Consider the following 17,895-nt stretch of genomic DNA (forward strand, 5'->3'; position numbering starts at 1 on the left):
TTGTTATTATTATTATTATTATTATTATTATTATTATTATTATTATTATAGGCCCATCTGCTGCCAGTTCAACTGACTCATAGCTAAGCAGTGACGTCATCCGCGCGGCGTTATAGTAACCATGGCAACCCGCAATAAGGGCACAGCTCCATTCACTTCCGGGTGTCGCGTGGCTGCTGGTCCACTCACAATTCAACACGAACGGCGTGTGAGCTGATAAATGCGCATGCGCAACACTACTTTGACCCTTCTACCGGTTTCCTGCGCGCGCTGCCACGTTAGTACTGCAGGAGTTCTCTAGCCCTCGTAGCAGCAACATACGAACACCAGAACTAAAGCTCAGAAGCTGTGAGATCAGAGAGAGGTTGAAACTCTTAGACGTAGCCTACCTAACAAGGAGCTCATGATGATGAAGTCGGTGGTCCTGCTCGCGCTCGTGGTCGCGGCCGCAGCTCAAATCACCGAGGAGGAGGACGTGCTAGTGCTCACCAAGAGTAACTTCGACGAGGCGCTGGCAGCTCACCCCAACATCCTGGTCGAGTTCTGTGAGTGTTTCACATCCTTATTCTATTTCTTCTTCTTTTTTTCTTAAGGGCTCGCGTGACAAATATGTTACTGCTCTCCGTCATTTTAACAACACGGAAGTTGAGCGGACACATCAGTGATGATGCGCGTGCATCAGCTGCATAGCTATCTCTACCTGACATTATGACTTTATTCACCTGCTCAGGTGTATATTGTGTGCACATAGAGCGCGTGCATTTTGTGCAAATGGATATAAAGGCCATTGAATCACTTCGATGGCCTTTAAATCCATGGAGAGGCTTCAGTTTCAGCCAGACACGCCTACTTCACTTAATACCAAATTTGCACTTAATAATAATTGACAAAAATGCTCATCAACACAGCCGTTTCATAGAAATAGCAATTAAATGCACAACTGACTCTAATGGTGTTATTGTCGCTTTGTAATAGCGCTCAAGTGCTGCTGTAGGTGTTTGGTGGTGAAAAATGAGGAAGAACTGAAGTGCATAACTGACTGAAATACTATTGTTCTCTTTTAAATGGTTTCTTTTACAGTTTGCTTAAAATGGATTACTTATTCAATTAATTCTTACTTAATAGTACATAAAAATGGAAGAACATCAAATGCATACCTGACTGTAATTCTGTTCCTCTTTTGGTTTTGTTTGGTGTTCAATTAGATTTCGGTTCTTGTTCAAGAGGTTCTCAGATAAAGCAGCATTGTTAAAATGGAAGTCAAAACGTATTACCAGAGTATGGAAATCAAGAAAACTTTGTTAAAGTATGACTGTTGTGTTTGATTAAGACCCAAAACACTACACTGCACTCACTAATGCACATCACATTCCGTGTGTGAGAGAGAGATACATCTTTATTTCTCATTCTCACTATGAGTTTCAAAATCAGTCTGAGAAAGTCTTGGTCAGGACGCTTGCGTTATCATCTTTTACACATTTTAGATTCACATTTATTATTATTATTATTATTATTATTAAAGGAAATCCAGGGGGCCTTAAAAGTTTAGCTCAGACTATGAACTGTGCAGCTTCATTGAGTCAGTAGTTTAGGTTGTTTATTGGTAAGTTTATCTCAGTTGTGTTCTTCGAAGCCACAAATGATGAACACCGAGCTGTTTGGGGGTTTAATGTTTTCTTGGCATTTTTTTTTTCTTTCTCAGTAGCCATTTTCACTCTCACAATACGTTTGACGTGAAACTTGGCTGTCATATTTAGATATATAAACACTTTAGAATGTATTAAAGACGTGTAAAACGTGTTGTGGTACAGTTGCCAACCAAAAAAAAAAAACGAACTTCCCGGTTATTTTTTGTAACCAAAGTTATGAGTCTCCGTGTCTCCATTTTGGATTTTGTGTACTTCATTGGCAGTTCACGAAACTTTTTTTTTTTTTTCCTTATCCGTATTCGGGATGTCCCACCTCCCCGCATTTTGATTGGCCAGTCTTGGTGATTCCTGCGCTCCGATTGGCTCATTGTATTGCCTTCGAACGCCTGACTGGACAGTGTAAAACGCAATCATTCCATTTATCGTAGCAACCATAGAACACGGTTGAAAGAGCAGACGACCAATAGTAACGCGGGTACTCTGGAGAAAAGCCGATCATAGAGGAGAGGGCGGGATTTGTAAGGAATACGGGTATGAGGTGGGGGAGGGGGGGGGAGGCTTTTTTTCTTTCTTTTTTTTTCTCCTGGTTGGACTTTTTTACCCAGTCAGAGAGCTCCACGAGGTTTTTTTGGCGCACATAGAGAGCAGGGGAGGGTTAACCCGTGCTGTATGGGAGGAGAGAAGTGCCTCCTCCAAAAGTGCTTAGGTCGACGTGTACATCAGCACGAAGTTTAAAGTCATGAACTTTGGACTTGCATCATACAACAAGGCAATGATGAGTAATGCAGGGGAATTAAGTTAATAAAGGCATCCTCGGATCCCTTCAGGATATGCCGTCTACAACTTCAATCATGCATAATATTAATTCCACTTACTGCACGTTATTGCAATGGAATTTCTCAAAAATAAACCAGAAACCATACTAATTATCACGTACTAAGCTAGTCTAGACAGTAAGTATGCACATCACTTAGTTAATTGAATAATAGCAGTTGCACTGATGATATAACTCTAATCTGGCCTTGATTTTATGAGCACAAACGAATCTACTCTTTTCAAATCAACTTGGTTATGCAAATCTATACAAAACAGCCACTTTACTTTCATGTATAAGAGCTGTCATGAGGTCAAGTCTGATCTGATATTAAACTTGATTACACCTTTGTGGATGTCCTTCATGCAGACAAGCTGGGCATAATCAGTATTTTCTACAGAGCAAGAGATGAAAATCTTTGTATAACATCTGTAAATTTATCACTCCCATATTCATGTAATTTACTGCACAGCATACCATAACTATACAATTATGTTTGCTATTTGACTATTAAATATTAAAAACAGACTTTCCCCCCTCCATTTGTTTTGCACAAAACCTCAAAACATAAATAAATGGCTTTGTGTTTATTCCACCTGCTACGTAATATTTTTTGGCATAAATAATATGCCCCCCCTCACAACTTCTGATAGCACATGGTAAGAGTTATTTGGTTGTGAGTGAGTTGAGATCATATGTCTTTGAATAAATGTACAATTTAATGCGACACTGACCAAAGATGGCCGACAGCGAATAATTCAGTCAGTGTGAGAAGCTCATGGGACGGCTACAAATCGGAGAACCGTAAATGAAATGTGCAAATGGACAGAAAATATCCTTATTTACCTCAAGATCATTGCATAGAGATTGTTTATTTCATGCCATTTGATGCCGTAAGCACAATGTAGCCATTTCCTTTAATCGCAGGTCTATCGTTCGAGGCTCTTTATTGTATCACCTGTATTGTCAACATTTTATTAGGATCTCTTACAGTAATAATCTTAAGACCGCTGAAATCACACACTCTAAAACAGACTTTGCCAAAAAACAGTGAATTTATCAAATCCTTACCATCTTGTTCGTATGGTGATGGTTACAGATGCACCATGGTGCGGTCACTGCAAGGCTCTCGCCCCCGAATATGCCAAAGCAGCAGGAATTCTCAAAGGTGAGGGTTCGGACATCCGCCTGGCCAAAGTGGATGCCACAGAGGAGACGGAGCTGGCGCAGGAGTTCGGGGTGCGCGGTTACCCAACCATCAAATTCTTCAAGGGTGGAGAGAAGACCACTCCCAAAGAGTACACAGGTGAGTGGCTTGAAACTATTCTTTTTTTTTTTTTTAATAAATATATATATATTAAAAAATCATTAACTATCTTCTAGACTGTAAAAGCCCATTTAATAATGGTGTAATTTAAGTGTATTGATTTGGTGGCCATTATATTGGTTTTCCAAAGCAAGTATAAGGGGGCACATACATGTAAATTAAAGGTAGTTATTATTACACAGTAGTTTATTTCTTTGATACCACAGCAACTTACAATTTTTCATTTATTAAACAATGACATGCTTTATCTTTTTAAAACCCCTATTTTAGTTACATTAATGCTCATGAAACAAGTCGGTTCCTGTTCTCACTTGCATTATAGAAGCTATAAACAGTCGTTCTCTCACCAGCATCTCTTTCTTCCTCTCTTGAAGTTAATAATAAAAGAAAAAGCAGTTTGGCATTTTACTGAGAAATCTCAAAGAATTCTTCTGTCCTGAAGTGTTTAAACTGACACTGGAGACTCCTTCCATAAATGTTAGATGTCATATCAACGATTGCACATGGCTTTTTTTTTTTTTTTATCCGTTTATAAAGCAGAGCGTCCCCAGTACAAGTTCCTGTGAATGAGCTGTTATAGGAACGATAACACGTTCGAATGAGAGCATTGATATAAACCTGTGCTACTGTCAGAGCTGCTGTTATAGAGAATTAATCAACACCTTCTGACCAATCATCGCATGTATGAGGTGAGCTCAGCAGTCAGAGTGGCAGTGAATATGTCTTTAGCTTGTATGTGTGTCAGAGACACCCCTCCTCCTCCACAGTCGGGGAGATTCCTCCTCGGAGCAGCTGTGCGTGCTGAACCTCACATTGCTCTGGGGTTTTGCTACGTGTAACTGGATCCTGAGGAACTCTCCATCTCTAGCTTAGACTATGCTCAGAACGTGCAGCACGATCCTCAGCATACGCTCTGGCAGGCTAGGATTACTCAGTTAGACACAGTGTTGTAATATAAACACATTTATATTACCTTATAGTTTCCCCTGAACTTTTTTTTTTTTTTTTTTTTTTTTGTCTTTGAGCTGGAGCAGACAATCCGAGAGTGGCATTATTTATGAGCTCACTGTATCACCTAACCTCTATTCGGTTGGCTTAGATACTAACAAGTGCATGCAAAAATGCGTAATTTAAATCACGTGACCGTTTATTTAGCTAGCTGTTTATTTATTTACTTGCTTACTCATGTTTTTGCTCATTTATTAACAGTAGATGCAAGTTGCTGCATGCTATATGAAGATTTAGCTCACAGTGCATTTAGGAGGCAAGCTTTCACCGTTTAGTCACCATTTTGTCATTTTCAGCTCTTTGCCTTTTATGGACTTTTGTGGGCGTGGCTGAATGTGCTCTGAGCACGCTTTGTTTGGTGCTTATCAAAATATGCACACAAGTATGAGGAAACTTTTTAGTTAGGTTCAGCCACGACTAAAAGATTATTAAATGAAGCGCGCTCTGTTACTATGGCAACATTTTTACAGATGCGATTAGTCGTTTTGTGAAGCCATTTCTACGGCCACCTGTCGGGTGTTGTCAGCTCGGTTACTTCGTTATCCGTGGGTTTGTCCTTAAAGTTGATATTTGTGTGGTGGTGAGATTTCTATTCCCCGTAACAGTGCCCGATGCAGGGACCAGAGATTAGGGACCATTTCAGACCTGTTGTCAGCCTAATTTTGAGCAAAGTTTAAAAAAATAAAAAATATCGGCTGTATTTGCTTGAGTCTGAGTTTTGCTGACTCAGTGTTGATTTGACGCTAGTTTAATGACCCACGCTGCAGTTACACCAGCAGTCACCACCAGTCTTGTACTCTCAGCTCGTTCTGTCGTCCTGTTTTGCTTTAAGTGGCGACTCCACCCTGAGCGAACAGGCCTAGTATCTTAGTTTCAGTAGTTTGACCAAGTTTTATTTACAGGCTTAGGTTAGGTAATTAGCACAGTTATTTTGCTTGGTATCTATGCAGCCAAGATGGGAACAAAACTGGTTTATTCCAGTTTATCATTTGAATTATTGCAGCAATAGAGCTTTTCTTTCACAAGCCTTTCTTGCAAAACCAAGAATGTTCAAATCTCCAAATCCGAATAAGGCGCGCTCTAGTCGCAATTAAAGAAAAAAAAAGCGAAACATGAAGTAAATAATCCACCGCTGTATATGAGCCGATTGTTAATTCATATGAACGCGAACTCTGACAGGGTAATATTAATTCGCTTGCTCTAATAGATTATCATTTCTATAGTTACAGCTCATTCATAGGGGCTTGATATGGAAGGAGTCTCCAGAATAAAAAGAGAGGCTGGTGAGGTAACAACTGTTTGTAGTTGCTAATAATGTAAGTGCAAATGCTATAAATTGTAATAGTTGGTACAAAAATGTGGTGTGAAAGGAATGAAACACTTGGGGATGTACCGTTTCATGTTGGTAGTTTATATTCATAAAGGTCTGTTTGGTTATGTGATATCTCTGTGTGTGTGTAGCTGGTCGTCAGGCTGATGACATTGTGAACTGGTTAAAGAAGAAGACGGGACCAGCCGCCGCCAAGCTCAGCGAGGTCACGCAAGCAGAGTCACTCATTGCCGACAACGAGGTCGCAGTCATTGGCTTCTTCAAGGTCGGTGGAGTTTAAAAACGGTCTCCGGCAGGCGAACACAGAGCTGATAACATGATAATCTACAGAATTTGACCAATTTTAACCTTGCTGCTTTGAGTGTCTGGTTTTATTTCCTTGCTGTTCAGTTCCGTTTAAGTCACTCAAACAAATACTTTGTAAGACATTCAAGTTTGCTAATAAAATACTGTTTTTTAACAAATGTTTTCAATTAAACAATAAAATTCTCAAATTATTAGCATTGTGTTTGCTTCCACTCCTTCTCCTGATTATTGCACAGTGTTTAAACAGCTGTGTTTATATAATAAAGGTGGGTAAATGTGATGTGTGTTACCTGTGAATGATGACTGTGTGTTCGTGTGTGTGTGCGCGCACAGGATGTGGAGTCTGATGGTGCCAAGGCCTTCATCAAAGCAGCCGAGGCCATCGATGACATTCCCTTCGGTATCACCTCTGACGATGCTGTGTTCTCAAAGTTCGAGGTCACGAAGGACGGTGTTGTGCTTTTTAAGAAGGTGTTTAAAATGTTTCCTATGTGTTTTTTAAAAAAAAAAAAAAAAAAAAAAAAAAAAAAAAGAGAGAGAATTTCCCTGCCTTTAATCTGGGACTGTTTTCTCCCTGAGCAGTTGCTATGCATTAAAACAGAGGTTAATTTTTTTCTCTATTTAAGACCTATTTAAGTGTTGCAGTAATATTGTCAAAGTTCCATCCTGTTCACCGCCCAGTTTATACATCCTTACTGGCCGATAGAAAGATTCCTAGACTGTTCTCCTAAAAAGGTTTAGTGTAAATGTTGTACGTGTTAAATAAGAGCATAGCTAACTGTAGAGCGTAGCATACTATAGGCCATGCCTCATTTTCTATGATTGACGGATACATAGGCCACTATTCTTTTCCTAGTACTGAAGGGAATGTAGACCACGCCCCCTTCACTGAAACTGACAATTGTAGAAGCCACACCTCTCTTCCTAAGACTGACTGGTTGACTGACCACACACACTCTCTTTTCTTAGGAGTGACTGGTAAATAAGTCACGCCTTTTACCGATACTGCTTCCTTCACTGGAACTGACACACACACACACACACACACACACACACACACGTGTGCATACAGGCCATGCTTTTTGCCCTAGGACTGACTGGAACATCGGTCACACCTCCTTCACTGGGACTGATGGTTATAGAAGCCACACCTCCTTCACTGACCATTTGACTCAGAATGTAAATCGCTATACATTACAAACACGTTACATCACATATGGGGTGTCAGCATTTCAAGCACGTCTCCATCGTAGACAGGAAATCGGACCCACTGCCCTCTGTCTACAACATACACATGCTAAAATAAACCCTGGCTGCCGATCCCACCCCCAGCTTTCTGCCTGCTTTTGGCTGTGTGTGGCTCTCTGATTATTTTGCACCTGTTGACTGACTGCTCATCCTCAGTATAATATTACAGTTAGTTTATCATGTCACCCATCCTTCCTTCCAGGGGTTTTTTCTTGGTGGTTTTTATTTTCCGGATTATGTAATACCTTTTTAATTTGATCTCCCACTTATTTTGGGCTGATGATTCTAAGGTTATGCAACAGTAGAATTTAATTAGTCAGCGATCCATTTCTGTTCTCGGAAATCGTCCACAGTAGACGTCTGGATTTGGTGTTTGTCACCTCGTCACAGTGCTTCGATTGATGTGCGTTATATTGAGGGAAGTGAAGTTTCGGGGCAAACCATTAGCAGCTTAGGAGGATTGTGTAACACCTGCCTGTTTTATGCAAGTCCAGTACGTACAATAACATCACACATTAGCTGAGCGTAATTAAACGGCTCCGAGATGATATTGCCATTTTATTGTGTAGATATCAGACCTTTATAGTTTAGAAAATACCCCACATAACTGACATTTAAATATCATTCAAATATGTTGGATAAGGACAGAGTTTATCCGAGTCGAATGATACAGTTATGCAAACTGGATAAGGTTTGATTTTTAAATCCCTGGTTCTAGTGTGAGATGAGGTTTAGATGCTGCTAATAGTGGAAACATTAAAGCGGCTGATAAACACTCAGCGGCCACGCCTCGTTCACTGTTACTGACCGATGCAGATCTCATAAGTATTGGCACCTCAACATCAGTAAATTCTCTTGTTGTGTAAAAATAAACGTAACCTGTCTTGCCGTTCGTGTGTTTCAGTTTGACGAAGGCCGTAACACGTTTGATGGTGAGCTCAGCAAAGAGAACCTCCTGAGCTTCATCAAGTCCAATCAGCTCCCACTGGTCATCGAGTTCACCGAGCAGGTAAGTGCTCTGAGCAGGACCTGGTCTTGATCCACTACATGTGGAGTGGATGACCTGGTCTTGATCCACTACATCCACTAGTGTGTGGAGTCAGCTATTATCATTAGTTTATGTAATTCACCCATGGACAGTCTCTGCAGAAAGTAATCAGTCATTTGGATATTTTTTTCAATAATTGCATTTGATCAGCACATGCTAAACGTGTGAGTTAAGAGTGAAATTGGTTTGTGCACCCTTTTAAAGTGTTTTTTTGTTTTTGTTTTGTTTTTTCCATTTATCTTCCTGTTTATTTATTCCCCCGTAACACTCAGACGGCCCCCAAAATCTTCGGAGGAGATATCAAGTCCCACATTCTGCTGTTCGTGCCCAAAGCAAGCAAAGACTTCCAGGAGAAGCTGGATCATTTTAAGAAAGCAGCCGAGGGCTTCAAGGGCAAGGTGTGTAAAAACGTTAACTGTTAAAGGTTTTTAAAAAATTCTTTTACATGCGTGTAGCTTATTGATGATGTTTTTGTGTTATGCTATAATTGCAGATCCTCTTCATCTTCATCGACAGCGTGGTGGAGGATAACCAGCGCATCCTGGAGTTCTTTGGCCTGAAGAAGGAAGAGTGCCCTGCCCTGCGCCTCATCACCCTGGAGGACGAGATGACCAAATACAAACCCGAGTCTTCAGAGATCACAGCCGAGAACATCATCACCTTCTGCACAGCGTTCACAGAGGGCAAGCTCAAGGTGTGCGTCGTCTTTAAACTCATGACAAGAGACTCTGAAGTCTCTTCGGTTATATGATTGGTTTTTATTCCTGGAGGTCATTCTTCATGATCATATTTTTCTTTGGTTGTATAACTCTCATGTCTTTGTCTACAGCCTCACCTTATGAGCCAGGACATTCCTGAGGACTGGGACAAGAACCCAGTCAAGATCCTGGTGGGCAAGAACTTTGAGGAAGTCGTCTTTGATGCTTCCAAGAATGTCTTTGTTGAATTCTGTAAGCACATTTTATAAATCAGTACCAACAGCGGTTCCTTTTTTTTTTCTTTTTTTTTTTCGCACCCTTTTCCCTCTCACCCCGTCCTGATCTTGTGTTTATTTGCATATCAGATGCTCCTTGGTGTGGTCACTGCAAACAGCTGGCTCCGATCTGGGATCAGCTGGGAGAGAAATACAAGGACCATGCAGACATTGTGGTGGCTAAGATGGACTCCACGGCCAACGAGATTGAGACTGTTAAAGTCCACAGCTTCCCCACGCTAAAGTTTTTCCCTGCAGGAGATGATCGCAAGGTAGGGCTTAAACAGTCACTCTTTAATTTTTTATATATATGAGTACCATGGCTCTTATACAATAGTCTGAAGGGTTATAAATGGATATGGAAGTATGCTGAACGTAGATTTAAAAGAAAGGTAATAAACAGACAATTGTCACCACCACCACCAACAATCATCGGGGTCAAGCACTACTTTACAAAGAGGCCCAGTTTTATCTCTTGCAGTACACCAAACATATGCTGTCTTATTCTTGAGCAATGTGTGTGTATCATGGCTACAAAATAAGGAAATTAAAAATTAAATAAAGTCTTGGCTTGCTGGTAATTGCCTTCAGGAGTAATTGATAGCAGGATAGGGCATTCTGCCAGCTTGAGATGACAGGTTTATTAATAACCAACTCCACTGGGTGTATTCTACTAATTTTAACTGCAATCCCTGGTTAAATAAATGTGTCTCGGTTTAGGATCAGAACCATACCCAAGAGTAAACTGGATTCCCCCCCGCCCCCATCATTGCTTTCCTCATTTAGAAACACTTGTTTACAGTTTGGGAGGTCTTAGCACCCGTTGTGTCGTGTGCCAAGGAAATCCAGTCAAAACCAGCCCTGCTGGTTTTGACTGGACAGGGCAGTTGATGCAAGTTCCTGCTGGGTTAGCCCACCTCTAATCCATTTCTCTGTGGTTCTTTGTTGATTGGGTGCAGTGGGTGTTTACCCATGTGTCTCTGCCCCATGTTGTGAAAACCCTTGTTTACTGCCATGCCTAAGATTATAAATGGCTTGATTCATCCTTATTAGATCCTGTTCCCAAATAATTTTTTTTTAAACCCCAGCAGAACATGGATGTTCCAAACAAGGATTTAAATGATAATGGCCTTTGGCAGCAGGTTGTAGGGTGCATTTTTGGATACTATATTATATCCTAGGTTCTAAATCAAGACCTTATGTGCTGGTTGGTCAGCAGTTAAAATCAAACCTGGACTTCTTGAGGCTGATAAGTCTGGTCAGTTATAACAACATGCATTGTTGTTGTTTTGACGTTCTGATAAGCCAAAACGATCAGTTTTGGATGCCCCATATCCAAATTTTCATTCCAAGCAGGCTAATGTCTGCTAGCTGGAGGTTAATGTCCCACCTTGAGATGCGAGTCCAGTCCTGAGGTCCTGGCTTGTTTGAGGTCACAAGAACAAAGTTGTACTATTTATCTGTCTTAGATCATTGATTACAGCGGCGAGAGAACGTTGGAGGGCTTTACAAAGTTCCTGGAGAGTGGAGGAAAGGATGGTGGAGCACCAGCAGGAGAAGACGGCGAAGATGAAGAGGTTGATGTGAGTACCATCAGGGATTTTGTCCAACATTTCCAAATCATATCAAACAATTATTGTGTCTCTAAAGGTCATCAATGGTTGTTCAATCAAATTTTCTAGCTCAAGACCCATACCTTCTGCTTAAATCAGCCCTTGTAGGTATTCCCAGCATGTTGGCAAACAATTTTGTCAATCTTGTCAAAGAGAAAATGGTACCATGGTTATATATTTCCTTAAAGTGCACATTTCCACCCCTGGTCCTGAAGAACTTCTCTCCTGCACATTTTTGTGTTTTCTCTGCTCTGCTTCAACTAATCAGCTAATTAACAGTCCTTCCTGAGTTGGAGTGGGTGTGGTCAAGAAGGGAGAACATTAAAATGTGCAGGACAGGGTGTTCTCCAGGATGAGGAATGGGAACCTGTGCCTCAGACAAGTCGTTTCCAGGTTATATCCTGGACGAGAATTTGCTTGAACCTTTTATGACCCATCCTAATGACTCACTCAACTTAGTTTTGGACCTGGAGCTCTATTCTGACTCAGGGTAGGCACTCTCTCTCTAGGAAGTCTAATTCCAGTGCATTACACCATCGTCATCCGTGTTTGGCTGAGAACTGAGGATGAGCTCAGAAACCTGGTGACAAGACTGATGCAGGAATACTCTGGAAGCTTTGGGGAGTTGGCAGTTAATAATGCTGTGGTAAAGCCGTGGGATTGTGACCGAATAATTGTTGTCTTCATGCAGGATTTGGATCTTGAGGATACAGAGGACGTCGACTCAGACGCAGAGGGACACGATGAGTTATAAGGACAGGAGAGAGAGAGGGTGCGAGCAAGCGAGAGGAGAGACGAACCCCTTCACCAACCACCACTTCCACTACTCCAAGCCCTCCCTGTCCCAGGAACCCTCAGATGTCTCCTAAACAATCATGTATAAACTTTGTACACCGTGACCGATGACCTTGAAGAAGAAATAACACCGTTTCGGGGGGGGTAGCCCATTTCTCTGATCGGAGACCCAACTGTTGAACCTTGTGTTGGCATTAAAGCTCTTTTCTCCTGTCTGTTAAGTAGAATCTTGAAGGTTCTGCCTCTCTGGCGATCCACAAGGGTCAGTATTAGGACCTTTTTTTAATTTGGAAGTTTAATAAGAGTTTGGTGGCTGGGATGGACAGATCTAACTCAGGGCATTGGGGCGATAAAGCAAACAAAAAAAAAACAGTACATTCTCACTTAATTCAAATACAGATGTAGCTGAGACCAAGCTTCTCTTTCCTTTTTTCTTGTGTGCATTCTTTCTTCCCCCTCCTCCATAACCATTATGTAGCTACTGATTTTTTTTTTTTAAACGATATAAAACTTATCTATTTGTTGTATTTAATTCTATTTTTCCAGTTTTTATTTGTGTATGTATCAGCGCTCGAGGGTCCAGTGACCCTCCCAGTCTGCGAGGGGGGGGGGTGTTCTGTACTAAATTGTTCTTCACGCCAGCAGAGATTTCATCTCAGTTACTGAACACAATTTCAGAAATATTCCATCTGTCGCTCTGTCTTCTCTCTATCACTTAGGTAAACGAAGGGGTGGTGTGTAACTAACAGGATAACAGCGAAGCGTGGGGGAACGTGTTCGTAAACCCAGTCCATTCTGTTATGCGTCCCAGGGTCGGGGCTGTAATGTGCCGTTTTATCCCCAAACTATTTGTTGCTGTTGTTCAGAGGGTTGATGTTAAGTGGGGAAGGATTTGGGTTTATACAGGGAGGGACTTGTGTAATGGTAATTTTTTTATTATTATTATTATTATTATTATTATTATTGTAAGGAGTAAAGAGCGAAAGAGGAATGAACGAGTTGAGAGAAACAAAGCATTCCATCACACTTAAAAAGGAGAAATAAATGTGGAAAAATAAACTGGTGGCAAAATAAACTGGTGGCCAAATAAACAACAAAATGGTGACAAAGTTGTGTTGGTGGTGTTTGTTTGTTTGTTTGTTTGTTTTGGTGTAAAATCCCCCCCCCCCCAAAGAATAGTGAGAAGTGGGAGGCCACAACTCCATTACTAGGACTGAGATGGAATATTCACTCCTCTATCACTAGGACTGATGCTCAGTGGCCATGTCTCCTTCCCTGGGCCTGTATATGATTGGAGTAATTGGGAAACTTCACCATATTTGAATCTAGTGCTTTTAGAAGTTATATCAATGATGAGCTCATGCAAATACAGTGGCATGCAAAAGTTTGGGCACCCTGGTCAAAATTTCTGTAACTGGATACCTAAGCAAGTAAAAGATGACCAGATTTCTAAACGGAATAAAGTTGAAAATGACACTATAATATTTTAAGCAATATTTCTTTATTTCCATCTTTTACTGTTTCAAAATAACAAAAAAGGAAAGGGACCTGAAGCAAAAGTTTGGGCACCCTGCATGGTCAGTCGATGGTAACCACTCCTTTGGCAAATATCACAGTTTGTAAGTGCTTTTTGTAGCCAACGAAGAGTCTTGATTCTTGTTTGGGGGATTTTCAGCCATTCTGCCTTGCAAAAGGCTTCTAGTTCTGTGAGATTCTTGGGTCGTCTCGCATGCACTGCTCTTCTGAGGTCTATCCACAGATTTTCGATGTTTGGGTCAGGGGACTATGAGGATCATGCCAACACCTTCAGCTTGCACCTCTTGAGGTAGTCCATTGTGGATTTTGAGGTGTGTTTAGGATCATCATCCTGTTGTACAAACCATCCTTTTTCACCTTCAGCTTTTTTTACAGACCATGTGATGTTTGCTTCCAGAATTTGCTGGTATCTAATTGAATCCATTCTTCTAACAGTGAAATGTTCCCCGTGCCACTGGCTCCATGATCGATCCACCCCGTGCTTAACTGTTGGAAAGGTGTTTTCATGAAATTCTGTGCCCTTTTTTCTCTAAACATACCTTTTGCTCACTGGCCAAAAAGATCTATTTAATTTCAACAAGCTACAGGACTTGTTTTCAAAATGCATGCTTGTTTAGATGTTCATTTGCACACTTCTGACACAGAATTTTGTGATGAGGATATAGGAAAGGTTTTCTTCTGAAGACTCCTCCATAAAGGTCATATTTGTGCAGGTGTCACTGCACAGTAGAATACTGCATCACCATTCCAGAGTCTTCTACAGTCAAAGGGGGGTTTGATTTGCCCTCTAGTAATCCTATGAGCAGTTCTCTCTGAAGGTTTTCTTGGTCTTCCAGAACTCAACTTGACCTCTACCATTCCTTTTAACTGCCATTTCTTAATTACATTAGGAACTGAGGAAACAGCTAACTGGAGAACACTTTGCTGTCTTCTTATAGCTTTCTCCTGTGGACATCAATTATTTAATTTCTCAGAGTGCTGGTTGTTGGGTAAAGGTTTGAGGGGTCATAGAGTGTTTATAAAGCTTTGAACTTTGCATCCCTTAGCCTTTCTTAATGATGATTGTGAACAAGCCATAGCTCTTACAGGATAATTAAGGTGTGAGACCTTGGTAAAAGTTATTTGAGAGCTCAAATCTCTTGGTGTACCCAAATATTTACATGGTGCTCCTTAGTTTTTTTTTATTATTATTATTATTTTTTTATTATTATTATAAAATTGTACAAAACAAATACACTAATCTTGCTTCAAATGTGGAAAAGAATGTTTCATCTTTAAATTTATGCCTTTTGGAAATCACTTCATCTTCTACTCACTATTCACAGCAACAGAAATTTTGACCAGGGCTGCCCAAACTTTTGCATGCCACTGTAATCCAAAAAATTAAATGTGGGCTGCACCGTCATTTTCACCCAAAATAACCTTCATGATGGTAAACTGATATTATTTTGTTGACCATCAAGGCTATTTCCAAAAGTATAATCATGTCTGCCAGTTTGCTTTATCTATAAACCATCTTTACAGCTGTTTACTAGAAGTATACTGGCTACTTGTGGAGTACGTGACCACAAGCTATGAGCTGGCAGGAGTGTGTGTGTGTGAGAGAGAGAGAGAATCTCAGAGAAAACAAGCTGAAGTTTCAGTTCCCATCAATCAGTAGGGTCAAAAAGCCACTCAGCTTCCAATTAAGTCACTCGAGCTGTGAGGTGATGGCACCAAAAATAGTGTGGGCGAGGATATAAAGAGCTGTAACCAACGACCGAGACACCACAGAGCGAGAGGTCTCGAATCAGACGACAAGACAATCCGAAGCCTAGTCCAAGAGGGATATTGAGGACATCCTACATAACAAACTTTCCTCAAGAACATAATGAAGTACTACCATTGCCCAGTGACCCAGAGCGTGAATTATGAAGGCTGCAACACCAAACCCGGGAGTCCAGGGGCCTGCTTTCCTACCCGCAAGTCGGTAAAACCAGTCCGGAACGTCCACTTCCCCAATGACGTGGTCTTCCAGGATTACATTCGTCAAGGAGAGTTGGAGAGGATCGGACGCTTTATTCGGACCAGGAGGGTGACCCTGGACACTATGTATCCATCTGGTAAGACTTTTGATGATGCTTTTTGATGTTAATTTATGTAGATGTAAAGATTAAATCCAAATTCCGTCAGAATTCTATCTCAGCATACGAACGATATGATGTAATCGTGGCGCAAGCGAACATCATAAGGAGGTTTCGCTCACTGGTAGTAGTGCTGGTGATTGGTCTTTATGAATAAGCTGATTTATTACGAGATGGATGACTTGGTGGAGTGGTGATCACGAGTAATTATTCTAATGCAGTGGTCACCAACCCTGTTCCTGGAGATCTACCTTACTGAAGACTTTAGCTCCAACCATAATCGTTCCCATTTGACCGTCTGTTAAGTTCTTTGTTTGATACCAGTCAGAACCAGAATTTGGACCCTGCACTGGCTGATTTTCTCTCACCTGGGCCCAGGAAGAAGTCAAACCAACACCATTGTTTAGTGAAAGCTTCTTAGGTTAATGATACAGAAAGCATAGTATAAATACACACAGAAATATTGATAAAATATGATAAATGTCAATTGGAACAGGTCACAGATAAAATCAAAACATCTATTGTAGGTTCGAGTGACATAAGAACTACAAGACGTCTAGTCTACCAGATAATAAGAGAAGAAGAAGAACCGAAAGAGAGCGAGGACGAAAGGCAGGGTGATTAGGAATGCTCAAAACAACACATACCAAGAACACAAAACAATTTGGTTCCAGTACATCGTGACACAAACTAGAGACCTTCAGAACTGAGACAGAGATCATGCCTAAAACTTCACCATCTAATCATCGCATTAAGAAGTTCTTGATCAACTAAAATAGGTGTTAGATCTTGGTTGGAGATGAAACCTGGAGAAAGGTAGATCTCAAGGAAGAGGGTTGGTGACCACTGATTTAAAGCCTTAACTCCTCAAATACAATCCATATGCTTATAATCCATTTCAACACATCTCTAACCTTCCTCACTGTCCCTCACCATGCAACGAGCCCGTTTATCAGACGCAACAAAGTCTGCCTCTGCTGCCATAATCCCCAAACTTAACTCTTAATTGCTCTGATAATTGACTTTGTCTGAGCCGAACATTTAACCTGTGATTGCTCTGGTCATCACCAGGCATGGCAGCCATCCACGAGGCCGTGCTCTCAGGGAACCTGGAGTGTGTGAAGCTGCTGGTGAAATATGGCGCCGACATCATGCAGAGAGATGAGGACAGCTGGACGCCGCTCCACATGGCCTGCAGCGATGGATTTCCGCACATTGCCAAGTAAGCATCCATAAGTTGACTGTATTTACTTGTATTTTGTGTAAGATTTGAAATATTTGATACAAATTCTTATTTTTTATTTCATAATCGTGTGGTGTTTAGGTTCCTGCTCTCTCTCGGTGCCGACCCCGAGGCCGAGAACGAGTGTGGAGAAAAACCCGCTGACCTAATTGACCCAGACTGCAAAGAGCTGGTTGAGATGTTCGGTGTCGGAGGAGACTGAACCTGCAGCACGTCTGGTGCATCGAATCAGCTTGATCTTCTCCTCCGCCTGATGGTGATGGAGTAAGAGCCAGAGTACAGCCGCTGCTACGTGTAGCTCTTCTCGTGAATAAGACCTTATTGACCTCAGTTCAGGTCTGAGTGTGTAGAAGAACAGCAGAGGAACTTAAGCGGCACAGAGATGTGGAACCTCGAAAGAGGCAGTGACTGCAGAGAGATGCATTTATAACCACTGAAGGTTTTAATATTAGTGTTTTATCCTGTAGTCTGTAGACATAAATTATAGCTCTGTGCAAAAGTTTGCACCCCCTCAGGCCTTACAGGGGGCCAATGTGATAAAAATGGGTTCTATTTGAAACAGTTTTGCTTTATGTTTGGGTTAGTTGTCTTGCTGTGTGATTTGATACTCTTTTGTAATCTGTATTATTATTGTTGTTGTTGTTAACTGCACAATCCTTATTTTTATTCCTACTTTGCACGAGCAGAATGCTGTTTTATATTTTTATACCTCATTTTTCAATTAAAATATTTTATAAAATAAAATATTTTTTTTACTATTAAACTAAATCATTCTACTTGATTCTTTTCTTTTAATTTTTAAATAAACAACGAGATCCAGAGCACATAAAAACATAGCATAAGCAAGATAGTGTAATGGATACAGTCTTCGTCACACCCCGT

General features: G+C 41.0%; 2 protein-coding genes across 2 annotated transcripts; both read left to right on the top strand.

Annotated features, from left to right (window-relative positions):
• The first annotated feature begins 233 nt into the window (after positions 1-233).
• On the top strand, positions 234-13,220 carry p4hb (prolyl 4-hydroxylase, beta polypeptide). The gene is made up of 11 exons (XM_017481148.3): positions 234-545; positions 3,563-3,769; positions 6,260-6,393; positions 6,768-6,905; positions 8,587-8,691; positions 9,003-9,128; positions 9,224-9,424; positions 9,560-9,680; positions 9,794-9,975; positions 11,173-11,286; positions 12,008-13,220. Exons 1-11 carry the CDS (start codon positions 404-406, stop codon positions 12,068-12,070), a joined length of 1,533 nt encoding a protein of 510 aa, XP_017336637.1. The 5' UTR covers positions 234-403; the 3' UTR covers positions 12,071-13,220.
• Positions 13,221-15,398: 2,178 nt separating this feature from the next.
• On the top strand, positions 15,399-17,794 carry ppp1r27b (protein phosphatase 1, regulatory subunit 27b). The gene is made up of 3 exons (XM_017481149.3): positions 15,399-15,749; positions 16,842-16,992; positions 17,095-17,794. Exons 1-3 carry the CDS (start codon positions 15,518-15,520, stop codon positions 17,213-17,215), a joined length of 504 nt encoding a protein of 167 aa, XP_017336638.1. The 5' UTR covers positions 15,399-15,517; the 3' UTR covers positions 17,216-17,794.
• Positions 17,795-17,895: the final 101 nt, after the last annotated feature.

Source organism: Ictalurus punctatus, chromosome 12 (genome assembly GCF_001660625.3).
Source record: "Ictalurus punctatus breed USDA103 chromosome 12, Coco_2.0, whole genome shotgun sequence".
Lineage (NCBI taxonomy): Eukaryota > Metazoa > Chordata > Actinopteri > Siluriformes > Ictaluridae > Ictalurus > Ictalurus punctatus.

What these genes read in the sequence shown, in the direction of transcription:
- p4hb (XM_017481148.3), top strand. Translation starts at nt 404, where the DNA reads ATGATGATGAAGTCGGTGGTCCTGCTCGCGCTCGTGGTCGCGGCCGCA. An exon ending in CTGCAGGAGATGATCGCAAG is followed by an intron (nt 9,976 to 11,172) that starts GTAGGGCTTAAA and finishes TATCTGTCTTAG; the next exon opens with ATCATTGATTACAGCGGCGA. An exon ending in GCGAAGATGAAGAGGTTGAT is followed by an intron (nt 11,287 to 12,007) that starts GTGAGTACCATC and finishes GTCTTCATGCAG; the next exon opens with GATTTGGATCTTGAGGATAC.
- ppp1r27b (XM_017481149.3), top strand. Translation starts at nt 15,518, where the DNA reads ATGAAGTACTACCATTGCCCAGTGACCCAGAGCGTGAATTATGAAGGC. An exon ending in GGACACTATGTATCCATCTG is followed by an intron (nt 15,750 to 16,841) that starts GTAAGACTTTTG and finishes GGTCATCACCAG; the next exon opens with GCATGGCAGCCATCCACGAG. An exon ending in GGATTTCCGCACATTGCCAA is followed by an intron (nt 16,993 to 17,094) that starts GTAAGCATCCAT and finishes TGTGGTGTTTAG; the next exon opens with GTTCCTGCTCTCTCTCGGTG.